Raw genomic sequence first — 15,070 nt, 5'->3', positions numbered from 1 at the left:
CGAGGCCGTATTGGATTTGGTACTGGGTAATGAACCAGGACAGGTGTTAAATTTGGAGGTAGGTGAGCACTTTGGTGATAGTGACCACAATTCGATTACGTTTACTTTAGTGATGGAAAGGGATAGGTATATACCAAGAGTTATATCTGGGGGAAAGGCAATTATGATGCGTTGAGGCAAGACTTGGGATGCATCGGATGGAGAGGAAAACTGCAGGGGATGGGCACAATGGAAATGTGGAGCTTGTTCAAGGAACAGCTACTGCGTGTCCTTGATAAGTATGTACCTGTCAGACAGGGAGGAAGTGGTCGAGCAAGGGAACCGTGGTTTGCTAAGGCAGTCAAAACACTTGTCAAGAGGAAGAAGGAGGCTTATGTAAAGATGAGGCATGAAGGTTCAGTTAGGGCGCTCGAGAGTTACAAGTTAGCTAGGAAGGACCTAAAGAGAGAGCTAAGAACCAGGAGGGACATGAGAAGTCTTTGGCAGGTAGGATCAAGGAAAACCCGAAAGCTTTCTATAGATATGTCAGGAATAAACAAATGACTAGGGTAAGAGCAGGGCCAGTCAAGGACAGTAGTGGGAAGTTCTGCTTGGAGCCCGAGGAGATAGGAGAGGTGCTAAATGAATATTTTTCGTCAGTATTCACACAGGAAAAAGACAATGTTGTCTAGGAGAATACTGAGATTCAGGCTACGAGACTAGAAGGGCTTGAGGTTCATAAGGAGGAGGTGGTAACAATTATGCAAAGTGTGAAAATAGATAAGTGCCCTGGGCCGGATGGAATTTATCCTAGAATTCTCTGGGAAGCCAAGGAGGAGATTGCTGAGCCTTTGGTTTTGATCTTTAAGTCATCTTTGTCTACAGGAATAGTGCCAGAAGACTGGAGGATAGCAAATGTTGTCCCCTTGTTCAAGAAGGGGAGTAGAGACAACCCTGGTAACTATAGACCAGTGAGCCTTACTTCTGTTGTGGGCAAAATCTTGGAAAGTTTTATAAGAAATAGGGTGTATAATCACCTGGAAAGGAATAATTTGATCAGACATAGTCAACACGGTTTTGTGAAGGGTAGGTCGTGCCTCACAAACCTTGTTGAGTTATTTGAGAAGGTGACCAAACAGGTGGATGAGGGTAAAGCAGATGATGTGGTGTATATGGATTTCAATAAAGCGTTTGATAAGGTTCCCCACGGTAGTCTACTGCAGAAAATACGGAAGCATGGGATTCAGGGAGATTTAGCAGTTTGGATCAGAAATTGGCTAGCTGGAAGAAGACAAAGGGTGGTGGTTGATGGGAAGTGTTCAGACGGGAGTTCAGTTACTAGTGGTGTACGACAAGGATCTGTTTTGGGGCCACTGCTGTTTGTCATTTTTATAAATGACCTGGAGGAGGGCGTAGAAGGATGGGTGAGTAAATTTGCAGATGACACTAACGTCGGTGGAGTTGTGGACAGTGCGGAAGGATGTTACAAGTTACAGAGGGACATAGATAAGCTGCAGCGCTGGGCTGAGGGGTGGCAAATGGAGTTTAATGCAGAAAAGTGTGAGGTGATTCATTTTGGAAGGAATAACAGGAAGACAGAGTACTGGGCTACTGGTAAGATTCTTGGCAGTGTGGATGAGCAGAGAGATCTCGGTGTCCATGTACATAGATCTCTGAAAGTTGCCACTCAGGTTGAGAGAGTTGTTAAGAAGGCGTACGGTGTGTTAGCTTTTATTGGTAGAGGGATTGAGTTTCGGAGCCATGCGGTCATGTTGCAGCTGTACAAAACTCTGGTGTGGCCGCATTTGGAGTATTGCGTGCAATTCTGGTCGCCGCATTATAGGAAGGACGTGGAAGCATTGGAAAAGATGCAGAGGAGATTTCCCAGAATGTTGCCTGGTATGGATGGAAGATCTTATGAGGAAAGACTGAGCGACTTGAGGCTGTTTTCGTTAGAGAGAAGAAGGTTAAGAGGTGACTTAATTGAGGCATACAAGATGATCAGAGGATTGAATAGGGTGAACAGTGAGAGCCTTTTTCCTCGGATGGTGATGTCTAGCATGAGGGGACATAGCTTTAAATTGAGGGGAGATAGATATAAGACAGATGTCAGAGGTAGGTTCTTTACTCAGAGAGTAGTAAGGGCGTTGAATGCCCTGCCTGCAACAGTAGTGGACTCGCCAACACTAAGGGCATTCAAATGGTCATTGGATAGACTTATGGACGATAAGGGAATAGTATAGATGGGCTTTAGAGTGGTTTCACAGGTTGGCACAACATCAAGGGCCGAAGGGCCTGTACTGCGCTGTAATGTTCTATGCTCTAAGCAGCCGACAAATTCTTTAAAAAAGGGGGATGTCATAATATGCACCCATGCAGATCATGAGGTAAAAGCAGGCAGTGACAGACACCCTGGTGAGCCAATCAACAAACGGAACAGAGCACAACCAATCACCAGACAGAACAGCAGAGGGTGGCTTCCAACTATAAAACACACGAGGCATCAGCACTCTGCCTCTTTCCACTGGTGACAACTGTAGTGACAGTCAGGGTGTACAAATTATTCAACACATTCTACACGTGGATCAGAGCTAGCCTGGCCTAGATAGTTAATGTTAGTTTACTTAGAGTAGTAGAGAGTCAACCCACAGGCAGCTGTGTGCTTTGTTACTGAAGTTCAATAAATCTTATTGAACCAACGCCTACGTTTGGTGTATGCTTGATCATTTAACTGCATCGTGTTGCAGTCCGTGTTACCCCAGGGTAAATAACACACCACTTCCGTTGCTAGTTCTTACTCCCATTTTTCCATTGTTTCGTCTCGTGGGCAGCCTGTCCTTTCTAAAAGTTGTCTCTATTTGTCACTGCAGATGTCTCTCCCAGATATAGGGGATGTCGATCGGTCTGGTTCTGAGCAGGAAGAGGAAACTGGACAGTATGTTCATCTTGATCGTCTGCACCCTCCCCGCCAGGGAAAGCAGGGGTGCATCCCATCTCTGTTGGTCCTTTTTAACTTCCTCCGCCATACTGGTCAGATTCCACTTTTCCACCGTTTCTGGCTTCCCTTCGGTCTCTCTGGCTGCTGCTTCCAGGCATCTCTAATATCTCTTTATGTGGCTCTATAATGTTCATATGGAACACCTTAGGATGCTTTGTTATGTTAAAGCACAGGTGCCCAAAACGTTGATCGTGGTCAATTGAGACCTTGTCCCCAGTCACCCGCCACGGTGTACGCACTGCGCATTTGCAGAGTTGGTGCACATGCTGTGCGGGCTTTCTGCACATCGGCAGGATCAGTGCATGCATGTGCACACTTGCTGAGCACTGCACATGTGTGGCTCGTGCAGAAAGTGTGCACTTTCTCCTGGAAAACCTAAGCGTGAACTTCATAGGCTAAAGAAACTTTGTATGATAACTCAACAGAGACTAAATTAGATACTTGTTGTTTTTGCCCAGGCTGATGAAATGTAATTCCCACCTCCCCCTGTTGACTGTAAATGTCTATTCAATCCAACTAGCACTTACTAAATTATTGAAAGATTTTATCCTTGGGTGTTAATCCAGTTCCTAGTAGGTAAGGATCTAAAGCGTAACATTGACCTCACTTATTTGTATTCATGTTAAAAAATTAAAAGGCATCCTGAACCTATAGAAGAAATGTCAACTGAATATTACACAATATTAAATCTTTGCTACTGAGAATCCTAGAATCTACAGTGCAGAAGGAGGCCATTCGGCTCATCGAGTCTGAACCGGTAGTTGGAAAGAGCACCTGCCCAAGCCCATGCCTGCACCCTATCCCCGTAACACCACCTAATCTTTTGGACATGAAGGGACAATTTAGCATGGCCAATCCACCTAACCTGTACTACTTTGGATAGTGGGAGAAAACCGGAGCACCCGGATGAAACCCATGTTTTGTCACAGCATTTATGATGCGGAGGCGTCCATTGGTGATCTGGAGAACCAGAGTTTAAATCCCATCATTCAGTTGGTCCAAGAGGGTTTTTTGAAACCGTAAGTTGATGGTCCAACCATGGAGGGGGCCTTACTGCACCTAGTATTGGGGAATGAGCCTGGCAAAATGACCAAAGTTTCAATAGGGCAACATTTTGGCGATAGTGATCAAAATTCCAAAATTTTTTGAATACTCATGGATAAGGACAGGAGTGGTCTTTGAGTGTGGGTGTGAAATTGGGGGGAAAGCTAACTTCAACAAAACTCGTCAAGAGCTGGAGAATGTGGATTGGGAGCGGCTGTTTGAGGATAAATCACATTTGACCAGTTGATTACAGTGCAGAACAGGCATGTGCCTGCGAAAATGAAGGACAGAAATGGCAGGATTTGGGAACCATGGATGACGGGGGAAATTGTGAAACTAGTCAAAAAGAAAAAGGAAGCTTTCATAAGGTCTAGACAACTAAAAACAGACAAAAACTTTGAGGAATGTAGGGAAAGTAGGAACAAACTCAAACGAGCAGTTAGGAGTGCTACAAGAGGCCATAAAATATCATTGACAAGCAGAGTCAAGGAAAATCCCAAGGCCTTGTATACATGTATAAGGAGCAAGAGGGTATCTAGGGAAAGAGTAGGCCTGGTCAAGGACAAAGAAGTTAATTTATGCATAGAGTCAATGGAGGTGGTGAGATCCTTAATAATCATAATCTTTATTATTATCACAAGTAGGCTTACAATAACACTGCAATGAAGTTACTGTGAAAGTCCCCTCCTCGCCACAATCCGCGCCTGTTCGGGTACACTGAGGGGGAACTCAATGTCCAATTCGCCTAACAGCGCATCTTTCGGGGCTTGTGGGAGCAAACCGGAACACCCGAGGAAACCCACACAGACACGGAGAACATGCAGACTCTGCAAAGACATTGACCAAAGCCGGGAATCGAACGTGGGACCCTGGCGCTGTGAAGCAACAGTACTGTGCTACCGTTCGATAAAGAGTAGGCCCAGTCAGAGGAAGTGGGTGAGATCCTTAATAATAATAATATTCTTTATTATTGTCACAAGTAGGCTTACATTAACCCTGCAGGTACCTTGCATTAGTATTCACCAAAGAGAGGGACATGAAAGATGTTGAGATTAGGAATGGGTGTGTGAATACGCTAGAATATGTCAGCAGAACGAAGGAGAAAGTGCTGGATATCTTAAAATATATTAAGGTAGACAAGTCACCTTGGCTGGATATCCCAGGTTACTATGGGAAGTAAGAGACAAAATAGCTGGGGCCCTAAAGTTATCTTTGCATCACCTTTGATCACAGGCGAGGTTCCAGAGGACTAGAAAATAGCCAATGTTGTCCCCTTGTTTAAGAAAGGAAACGGGGATTATTCAGGTAATTATAGGCCGGTGAGCCTGACGTCAGTGGTGGATATAATGTTGGAGAAGATACTGAAGAACCTGATTTATTCACATTTGGAAGCAAATGGACTTGTTAGTGATGGGCAACATGGTTTTGTGTGGGAAGGTCATGTCTTACCAACTTGATATAGTTTGTTGAGGAGGTGACAAAATTAATTGATGAGGGAAAGGCTGTGGATGTCGTCTACATGGACTTTAGTAAGGCATTCTGACAAGGTCCTTCATGGCAGACTGGTACGAAAGGTAAAGTCGCATGGGATTTGGGGTGTGCTAGCTAGATGGATAAAGAACAGGCTTGGCAATAGGAGACAGAGAGTAACAGTGGGAGGGAGTATTTCAGAATGGAGATCTGTAACTAGTGGTGTTCCACAGGGTTCAGTGCTGGGACCATTGTTATTTGTAATATATATATAAATGCTCTGGAGGAAAATGTATATGGTCTGATCAGCAAGTTTGCAGATGACACTAAGATAGGTGGAGTTGCAGATAATGAAGAGAACTGTCAGAGAAAACAGCAGAATATAGATAGGTTGGAGATTTGGGCAGAGAAATGGCAGATGGAGTTCAATCCGGACACATGTGAGGTGCAATTCAGGTGTGAATTATACAGTAATGGCAGAACCCTTAGGAGCATTGGCATACAGAGGGAACTGGGTGTTCAGGTCCATAGTTCCATGAAAGTGGGAATGCAGGTGGATAAAGTGGTCAAGAGGGCATACGGCATGCTTGCCTTCGTTGGCCGGGGCATTAAGTATAAGAGTTGGCAGGTCACCTTACAGTTGTATAAAACTTCAGTTAGGTCACATTTGGAATATTGCATGCAGTTCTGGTTTCCACACCACCAGAAGGACGTGGACACTTTGGAGAGAGTGCAAAGAAGATTTACCAGGATGTTGCCTGGTCTGGAGGGTGTTGGCTATGAGGAAAAGTTGAATAAACTCGGATTGTTTTCTTTGGAAAGACGGAGCCTGAGGGGAGACCTGATTTGAAGTATACAAAATTACAAGAGGTTTAGACAGGGTGAATAGTCAGGAGCTTTTTCCAAGGGTGGAAGTGTCAATTACAAGGGGGCACAGGTTCAAGGTGAGAGGGGGAAAGTTTAGGGGAGATGTGCAGGGAACGATTTTCACACAGAGGGTGGTGAGTGTCTGGAACGTGTTGCCAGTGGAGGTGGTGAAGGCAGGCACAATAGTAAAATACAAGATATATCTTGATAGACACATGAACGAGCGGGGAATTTGCAATAAGTAGTAGGTCCAAATAAGGAATCTGGATCGGCACAGGCTTGGTGGGCCGAAGAGTCTGTTCCTGTGCTGTAAGGTTCCTTGTTCTTTGTATGGTGTGCATGTTGCATTTTCTTCTTTCCAATTGTCTGCATTTAATTTAATCAATGTTAATGATTGATTCACTCTCATTTTCTTAAGTTTTATGAGTCATCTCTATTAATTCCAGTGCCCCATCTTGCATCATTTACAAATTTAGCCAATATAGTATTAGAAACACTAGTGGTCCCAACCCTGAGTTCTGGCACCGCCCAGGTACACCTCAACTAGTCCCTGTTGTTTTCTCACCTTCAGTCACTTTTTAAATCCATACCAAAGTATTTCCTTGTATGCACACCTTTTTAGGCTTAATAAATCTGTGGTACTATTATCGAATGCCTTTTGGAAATTCTATATACCCATTGACCTGGACTTTAGGTAAAAAAATAACGATGAGGCTACTGGTGTATACTGATAAAGAGCAAATCAAACCGACTTCTGGCAACTGCATATGGATAGTTAAATGTGGAAATAAGATTGCAATCCGTATTACACTGCTGCCCCAATATGTTCGCCACCAAACAAAATTTGCATTCCGATATTTTGGAAGAACATATTTGTGCTGCGTGTATAAAAGATACCCATTAAGCATGCCATTTACGTTGGAACTTGTTCATTCATGTATAACTTCAATTTGATGATGTAATAAATCTTGATTACTGGCAAATAACCACACTGGCACTAAGAAGTGTGGTGTCTCATTCCTTTAAATTATTGGTGGAGTTTTTAATTTCAAAATAATAAATATTTAAATCAAGTAATTGTTTCTCAGCTCTCTTGCGCATGAAACGGTCATGGGTGAATTTTGATTTTAAATCACTTGGTTATTTCCCTTTTTATATTGAATAGATTGAAGTCTTGAATTTTAAATAACCTCCTGTTCTTGCCTACTCTTATCTGGTCCAGGAGGAGGACAGTTTGTCCTTGCGTATTTCTCTTTGGTTTGCTGCCTTGAATGACAGGAGTCATTCTTTCTGTAGCTTGCCCTCTTTTGCAGAGTCAACTTAATTTACCATAAGAACATAGAACATACAGTGCAGAAGGAGGCCATTCGGCCCATCAAGTCTGCACCAACCCATTTAAACCCTCATTTCCACCCTATCCCCGTAACCCAATAACCCCTCCTAATCTTTTTGGTCACTAAGGGCAATTTATCATGGCCAATCCACCTAACCTGCACGTCTTTGGACTGTGGGAGGAAACCGGAGCACCCGGAGGAAACCCACGCAGACATTGGGAGAACGTGCAGACTCCGCACAGACAGTGACCCAGTGGGGAATTGAACCTGGTATCCTGGCGCTGTGAAGCCACATGCTATTCATTTGTGCTACCCTGATGCCCAAATTGTCCAAGACACGTATGAGGGTGGATTTCATCAGGATTGATATACTGTTTAGGTGCATGAACATGCAGAGTTACAAAAGAGGAGCTGGAGAAGTTCCAAAGAGCTTCATCTCCTGTGACTTCACTATGTATAGTGCCAGTGTAGTAAAGGGCTAACATCTGAAACTGTGTAAATCAAACACTAGATGGCGTTACTAACTCATTGTAGAAAGACAGCACCTCTAGGAATTCTGGGAAAACATGATGAGAAGCTGAGGAGAGCAGAGTGAGAATTGAATGTAGAGACAGCACGAGGTCAAGTCATAGTGTAATTTAATAATTAGAGTGAATATTGATTACTGTACTACAGATTCAGTATTTTATTATCTGTTACTTAGTAAAGTGTGCAAACTTAATCAAGTTTAGTAGTGTAAAATAAATTCATTTTGATTCAAACTTCTTATTTTTATATTCTTTGTCAACTGTACATATCTGACTATCGTGGAGAACAAGGCAAGAAATATAACATCACCCAGTGGTGATTTTCCATTGATTGAGCTCCTGTACCTGTGTGCCTTAGGGTTACTGTGTCTACACCCCTGTGTCTAAACTGCCACCTACCCTGTGATCCGTTTTATATGGGATCTACTTCTCTCACTGCTCTTTCTTCCCACTTCACCACATCAGTTAATTTAAATAGATGCCACAGCATTTTTTTAATAACTGTCTTCATCCATCTTTGACTAAAAAGCAACATGCCTCTTGGATCTGTCCTTTTTGTTCTGATTATGTTCCTACTATTTATAAGGATAGCGTTGTTGTTCTCAAGGTTTTATCTTGATGGTTTCACATTCTGAATAGCTCTCGCGTTGTGATCTGACCTTTTCTTTCGGTTGCAACAATTGTATTTTAATGATGCAAAATGATCAACCCCTGTACTTTTAAAAGGTCTTTTAACAGGCTTTTTAGGTAATACTACTAATGAAAAAGTATTCATGGTGCCCATTTCAGGTTTCTCATGAAAAAAGATTTCAGAAAGATTGTGGTGAGGCCTGCCTTTGTAATTAGGTAGCAAAGTAATCCAATTCTTATTTGACTGGATCTAATTTATTTTGCACTTATTTCTGAGCTTGCAGACGTGTGGGAAGCAAAGGTTAAATAAAGCATAAATATACATCTCTAGTCTTGCTCCTCCATTAGACCGAATGAGAACCTGATAAAAATAGTCAGACGCTTCCGGTGGCGGCTATGAAGGAGTAAGTCGCACGGTTGGTGGCTCCCGCTTTGGTCGGACATTTGGACCTATCCCCCGGACTTTTTCCCGGTTTTAAATGGTGAATTTGAAGGCTGAGGCAACTGTCGTGTTGGGTGTTCCGCTATACAAACGAACCAACATGGTTGTAGATGGTACAACTCTGTTTTATTACTCTTGATAACAACATCTGTTAACTCATGGCTGTGGTTCGTACTTTACCCATTAACCTGTGGACCCAGCCCTAACACTACCTTAGAGAGGTACTCAGCACATGGTGTATGTCTGAGTGGCACGCTGTGAGCTCTGTGCTCTGAGCTATCGCCTGCTGGAGTGAGCGGGAACTGTCGTGTTCCCTGTTTTATAGTGCGTGTGCTCTCACTGGTGATTGGCTGTGATGTTGCGTGTGTGTTGATTGGTCCATTGATCTGTCCATCAGTGTGTGTCTGTGATTGCACCATGATATGTTTATATGAATATCATGACATCCCCACTTTTTACAAAAATATGTGCCTATATGGTAATAAATATTGGTGTGTACTGAGTGCAGCTGAATATGTGTGTGCAATATCTACAACATGTACATGAGGCTAAACTATGTACATAGGAAGGTGTCAGGTGCAACATAGCAACGAGGTTGTACCATAAACAAAACAAGTGTAAACATCAAGCATCAAAACAAACTCCTTTTGTAACGACAAAAACAGAAACACATTAACATTGTTGCATAACAATTCAGTGAGTCCAATGTGCAAACAGGCTCATAAGTCCAGCCTAGTAGGTGGGCGACGAATTCGGGTTGACCGTTGGGTGGCACACCATTCATCACCCGGATTAACGCTGTGCACTGGCATCGGCTGGTGGGTCCTACTTGGGGACATCCAATGTCTGTCAATTACCGCAACGCGGAAGGCTTCCCGGTTGTCGGTATCACCGGTCTGTACGTCGCCAGGGTATGACTCGGTGTATGGAGGCTGACTGGCCCGCACGTCCCTGCGAGGCTGGCGGAATTGGGGAGCGTTGGCAGGTTCAGCTGCGAGACAGCAGGCAGCGTAGTGGCCCATCTTGCCATAGCGGAGGCATTTTTTGATTTTTTTTTGCTGGTCATTGCCGCTTTAAATGTGCGGATCCACAGTTGCCGCATGTCGTGATGTCATGGTGTTCGTTGCGCCACCGCGCATGCGCAGTTCAGTCCTGCGAAGAGCATTCCTGCGCGTCACGTCCCTCTGCGTTGACGTCTCTTTTGGCGCGTACAAGCACTATCTTAGTGAGGCACTCAGCACATGGTGTATGTCTGAGTGGCACGCTGTGAGCTCTGTGCTCTGAGCTATCTGCTGGTAGAATCAACGGGAACTGTGGTGTTCCCTGTTTTATAGTGTGTGAGCTCTCACTGGTGATTGGCTGTGATGTTGCGTGTGTGTTGATTGGTCTGTTGATTGGTCCGTTGATCTGTCCATCAGTGTGTGTGTGTGTGTGTGTGATTGCACCATGATATGTTTATATGAATATCATGACAGCAACTGGGCACCGTTTCCACGTATTGGTGTATGGAGAAAGGAACCAGAAGTGCACGAAAAGGCAGAAATAGGAAGACAGGCAAGAGCTGTTCTGAAGCTACAGCAGGAGACAGCATGGCCGAGGACTGGACCCCTGGGGTGTTGGCCCAGCGATCAATGGAGCAGTTGATGCAGGTTATCCAGGACGGCTTTGCCAAGCAGAAACGGGACTGCCTGGACCCGATTAAAGAGTCGATTGATTGGCTGGAGCACAGATTGGACGCCCAGGATCGGGCGATCCAGAAGGTTGAGAAGGCGCTGGCTGAGCAGGGGGAGCATCAAACTGCGGTGGAGCTGGAGGTGGGGATGCTGCGGGACCAACAGAAAAGGCTTCTGGAGAAGGTGGAGGACCTAGAGAATAGGTCCCGCCGGCAGAACTTAAGAATTGTCGGGCTCCCGGAGGGAGCTGATGCTGGGGCATACGTAGCGGGGGTGTTCGAAAAGCTGCTGGGGAAGGGGGCATTCTTCCGACCCTTGAGGTGGACAGGGCGTATAGAGCGCTTGCGAGGAAGCCGAGAGCGGGGGACCCTCCGAGGGCAATGGTGGTGAGATTCCACAGGTTCCTGGACAAGGAATGTATTCTTCAGTGGGCCAAACGAACGCGGAGCTGTAAGTGGGATAGCAGTGTCCTGCGGGTGTACCAGGGCCTGAGTGTGGAGGTGGCCAGGAAAAGGGCAGGCTTCAACCAAGTTAAGTCAATCTTCTTCAAGAAACAGGTTAAGTTTGGACTGCTGTATCCCGCTCATCTTTGGGTCACATCTGAGGACCAGCATCGTTATTTTGAGTTGCCCGAAGATGCGCTGGACTTTGCAAAAAGAAAAGGACTGGTGGGGGGCTGAGAACTCTCGAACTGTGATGCAACTTGTTGGCTTATATTGGGCCCCTTTTTCTTTTTTTTAAATTTGTTTTTTCTCCTCTTATTTTTTCTCTTCTGTTTTTTGAGTTCCGTTTAAGAAGGGAGGGGGGAAAAGTTTTTTCGTTTTAGGGTGTTCTTTTTGGTGGATGTTGGCAATGTCTTTTTCGTTGATGTGCACTTTTGTGGGATGGAGACGTGCTTGTTTGAGTTTGGTGGGTGGTGTTTTTTTTGCAGCTGGGTGATTGTGTGGAGATTGTTAGATGAGGGAATTTGTTTGTATGAACTGGGGGCGGGTGGGTGGGGAGGGGGGGTGGAGTGAGGGAACAATAGGTGGGAGACCTTTTGGCGCCGGGGGCGGGGGCCACCAAGCTAGCTGGGTGAGCTAGCTCATGGAAGCGCAGTGGGGTGTGTGCATATGTTTAGTTCATTATAGGGTTAGGTTTTAGAGCAGTGTTGCAAGGTGGGGGGGGGGGGGGGGGAGTGGTTCTGCTGACGAGGAGGGACTTCGGTCGAGGGACAGTGAGGAGGTCGACTGGAAGACTGAATTTAGTGAACACGTGTTTGCTTTGCCATTGAAGAAACAGCGTGTTTAGAGTGTGCTTTTGGGGTGTTTTGGGGAGCAATACAAGTTGGGTGAGAAGCATCAAGTGAATGTTCTGGTATTCATTGGAAGAAAACTGTTGGCAATTGTGCCAGTCCCAAGTGTGTCAAGCTGGTGGTAACTCTTCATTGTTTTGTATGCTTGTAAAGTTGTTGCTGAGATAAAGGAATAGTGGGAATTTGAATCATCGTCTTGTGTTGAGATCTTTCCTTTTTTGACTTGTATAATATAGTTTACTTACTTTAATAAACATTTTGATTATTTGTGTTAAAGGTTTCTCAGTAGACTCTTATGGAGTTGTTCAGTAACTTTCCTCCATAGTTTCTTAAAACAAAAGTTAGGATGAATATTGCCAAAAAACAGAGCTTCAGCAACGTGTCTCTTTTCAGCAATATGAGTGAAAATCTTTCAAAATTAGAATGTTTAAGGCTGCTGGATTCCTTCATATGAAATGAATGAAAATATAAAATCCTCTTGGCCAGATGTTCAATCAGCACAAATTAATATATTGCCATAATAATGCTGTACTTCTGATTAGATAAGCAAATCCAATAGTGATAGTTTTTTAAAAGAAACATAAGCTCAACAATGACTCTTCCCGCCATTTTTAATGTATTCCTCTAAAAGCAATGGTCAGACAAATAGAATTTATGCTTACTGAATAGGATTCCATAAAGGCATTTCTATTAAAAGTTTCCTTACTTTCAATTTAAGATTTAATATAGATGTGACCAGATTCTTAAATATGCTTAATTATTTTTAATAGGAAAATGCAAATATGGTCAAAGACGTGGAGGTGGATAAAGTCATCGCGTTTGATCGAGCGTATGTTGAAGCGATAAAGAAATTATGGAATGATCCCGGGATCGAGGAGTGCTACGACAGACGTCGAGAGTATCAGTTGTCTGATTCTGCCAAATAGTAAGTGCGAAATTTATGTTCTAAACTATCACCCTCACGTTTCGTACGCTTTCCTTGTCTTTCGTCCCTCAGTTGAGAAAGTCGCAAAAAGCTGCAGAAGATTTTTTTATATTGCGACCTTTGGAGATCGAGATTTGTGTGTGACATTAAGAAATGCATATCTTTTTCCTGCATTTCTGAACGTGGTGGACAATCTTGAGTATCATATACTCTCAACTTTGTTCAAGAAACTTAAATTTACCAAGAAAACTGAAAGATTAGTTTAACCTTGCACATTGCCAAGTGTGTTTCTATATAAATGATAATCAGACTTATCTTTTAGCACAGCTCTCCCTTTAAATTCTTCTCTGTAAAGTACTCTGCACCATCAGTCGAAAACAGGGCATGTCAAAAAATCAGTTTGATATATGGTGATCCCTGGCCCAAATCTAGAAAAACACTCCTTTAAATTCCTGCATTCTGGATGCAGTATAAATAATAGGTGATGACACGGGTCTGACAAGTTCAATCTTCACCTTGAATCTTCCACCGTCATTGTCATTGTCCGGCTTATTCCATACTACTTGGTTTTTGCCACAATGCTGGAACCCTTTGCATTTTCTCTTGCTCTCTCTCTCTCGCTCTCTGCAGTGGATAACCATACAATTTCAATCTCTTCTTTGCTACCTTCTTCAATGTTCCCTTAATCTCACTGACTGCATGATGTGCTGGGTTCCTGATTTTCTTCCTTCTCGCTACTCCAAATATCCACCTCTGCCTCAGTGTCTCATTAGTAACCAACCCTTGAATCTCTCTTTTTGGTGTTGCCCAAATTTCTGCACAATAGAACAAGGCTGATCTCCCAACTATTTTGTAGATTTGTCCTTTTCGTTTCATCAATATTTTTCTGTCACATACCACTCCCCTGCTCCTTTTCCAATTACTCCAGCCAGAGTGAATCTGTTGCTTAATTTTCAGTTCTATACTTGCGCCTTCTGCCATCACTGATTTCGGATTCTTTAAACTACTAATTTTTTCCAAGCCTTCATCCATAATCTTGCAACTTATCCTCTTTGGGCACAAACTGACAATCAACAAATTGACCTTTGGCCTACTGATCTTCATCCTTATGTTCCAATGCTTTTCTCCAGATGCTTGGTCATATTCTCATCATGCCCACCACATAGCTTAATGTCACCTGCAAATACTATTGATGTGTCACTTCCCATCTCAGTTGCTCATTTGTAACAGTCAGGAAGAGGAAGGGACTCTATGCCAATCCTTGATGTAATCCAACTTTGGCTTCGAAGCTCTTCCCCCACACTACTACTTACTCTTGTCTGGCACTCCTTGTACATGTCTTGTAATAATCGTGCATACTTTTACGCTGTCAGCGGGGGAGGGGTGGGGGGTGGGGGTTAAAAAGGGAGGCATGGTGAGTTGGGTAAGTTGGAGGTAGGTTGGTGGGGAATTGGGGTTGGGGAGTGGATTATGTAAGCCATGTTGGCTGGGTTTTGTTGTTTGTTTGGTGTGTGGTTGCATATTTTGTTAAAATTTATAATTTAAGCACCTTAATAAAATATTTTTTAAAAATAAAAAAAATCATGCATTATTAATCATGCATAGGAGACTTCAGGAATTGTAGCACATCTCCCGACTTCCTCCCTAGGCACCTGGCTATAGCTTTCTGTAGATTGATTAACACAAACTTTAATTTGCGTTGGCTTCAACTATATTTCTTCATCACTTGTCTCAAAACAAAAATGGAATCCGTGGTGTTTCTTCTGGCATGAATGTGAACTGACCTTCATGGATTTTTCACTATTTTTCTCTATCTGTCCCAGAGCTAAACCTCATTCTGTATTTTATCTGTGCACACACCTGTATCAGTATGGCTAATTTATAAAA

At 43.6% G+C, this 15,070-nt stretch overlaps 1 protein-coding gene across 1 annotated transcript in view; it reads left to right on the top strand.

The window, feature by feature from the left end:
• The window catches only part of LOC140429525 (guanine nucleotide-binding protein subunit alpha-14), a 267,729-nt gene that overhangs the window by 213,664 nt on the left and 38,995 nt on the right, over positions 1–15,070 (top strand). The window contains exon 3 of the mRNA XM_072516630.1: positions 13,029–13,183. Coding sequence (XP_072372731.1) covers positions 13,029–13,183 — 155 coding nt within the window. The remainder of the gene's footprint in view (positions 1–13,028; positions 13,184–15,070) is intronic.

The sequence above is a fragment of the Scyliorhinus torazame genome, chromosome 9 (assembly GCF_047496885.1).
Source record: "Scyliorhinus torazame isolate Kashiwa2021f chromosome 9, sScyTor2.1, whole genome shotgun sequence".
In the NCBI taxonomy this organism is placed as follows: domain Eukaryota; kingdom Metazoa; phylum Chordata; class Chondrichthyes; order Carcharhiniformes; family Scyliorhinidae; genus Scyliorhinus; species Scyliorhinus torazame.
This window is presented reverse-complemented; position numbering and strand designations above follow the sequence as displayed.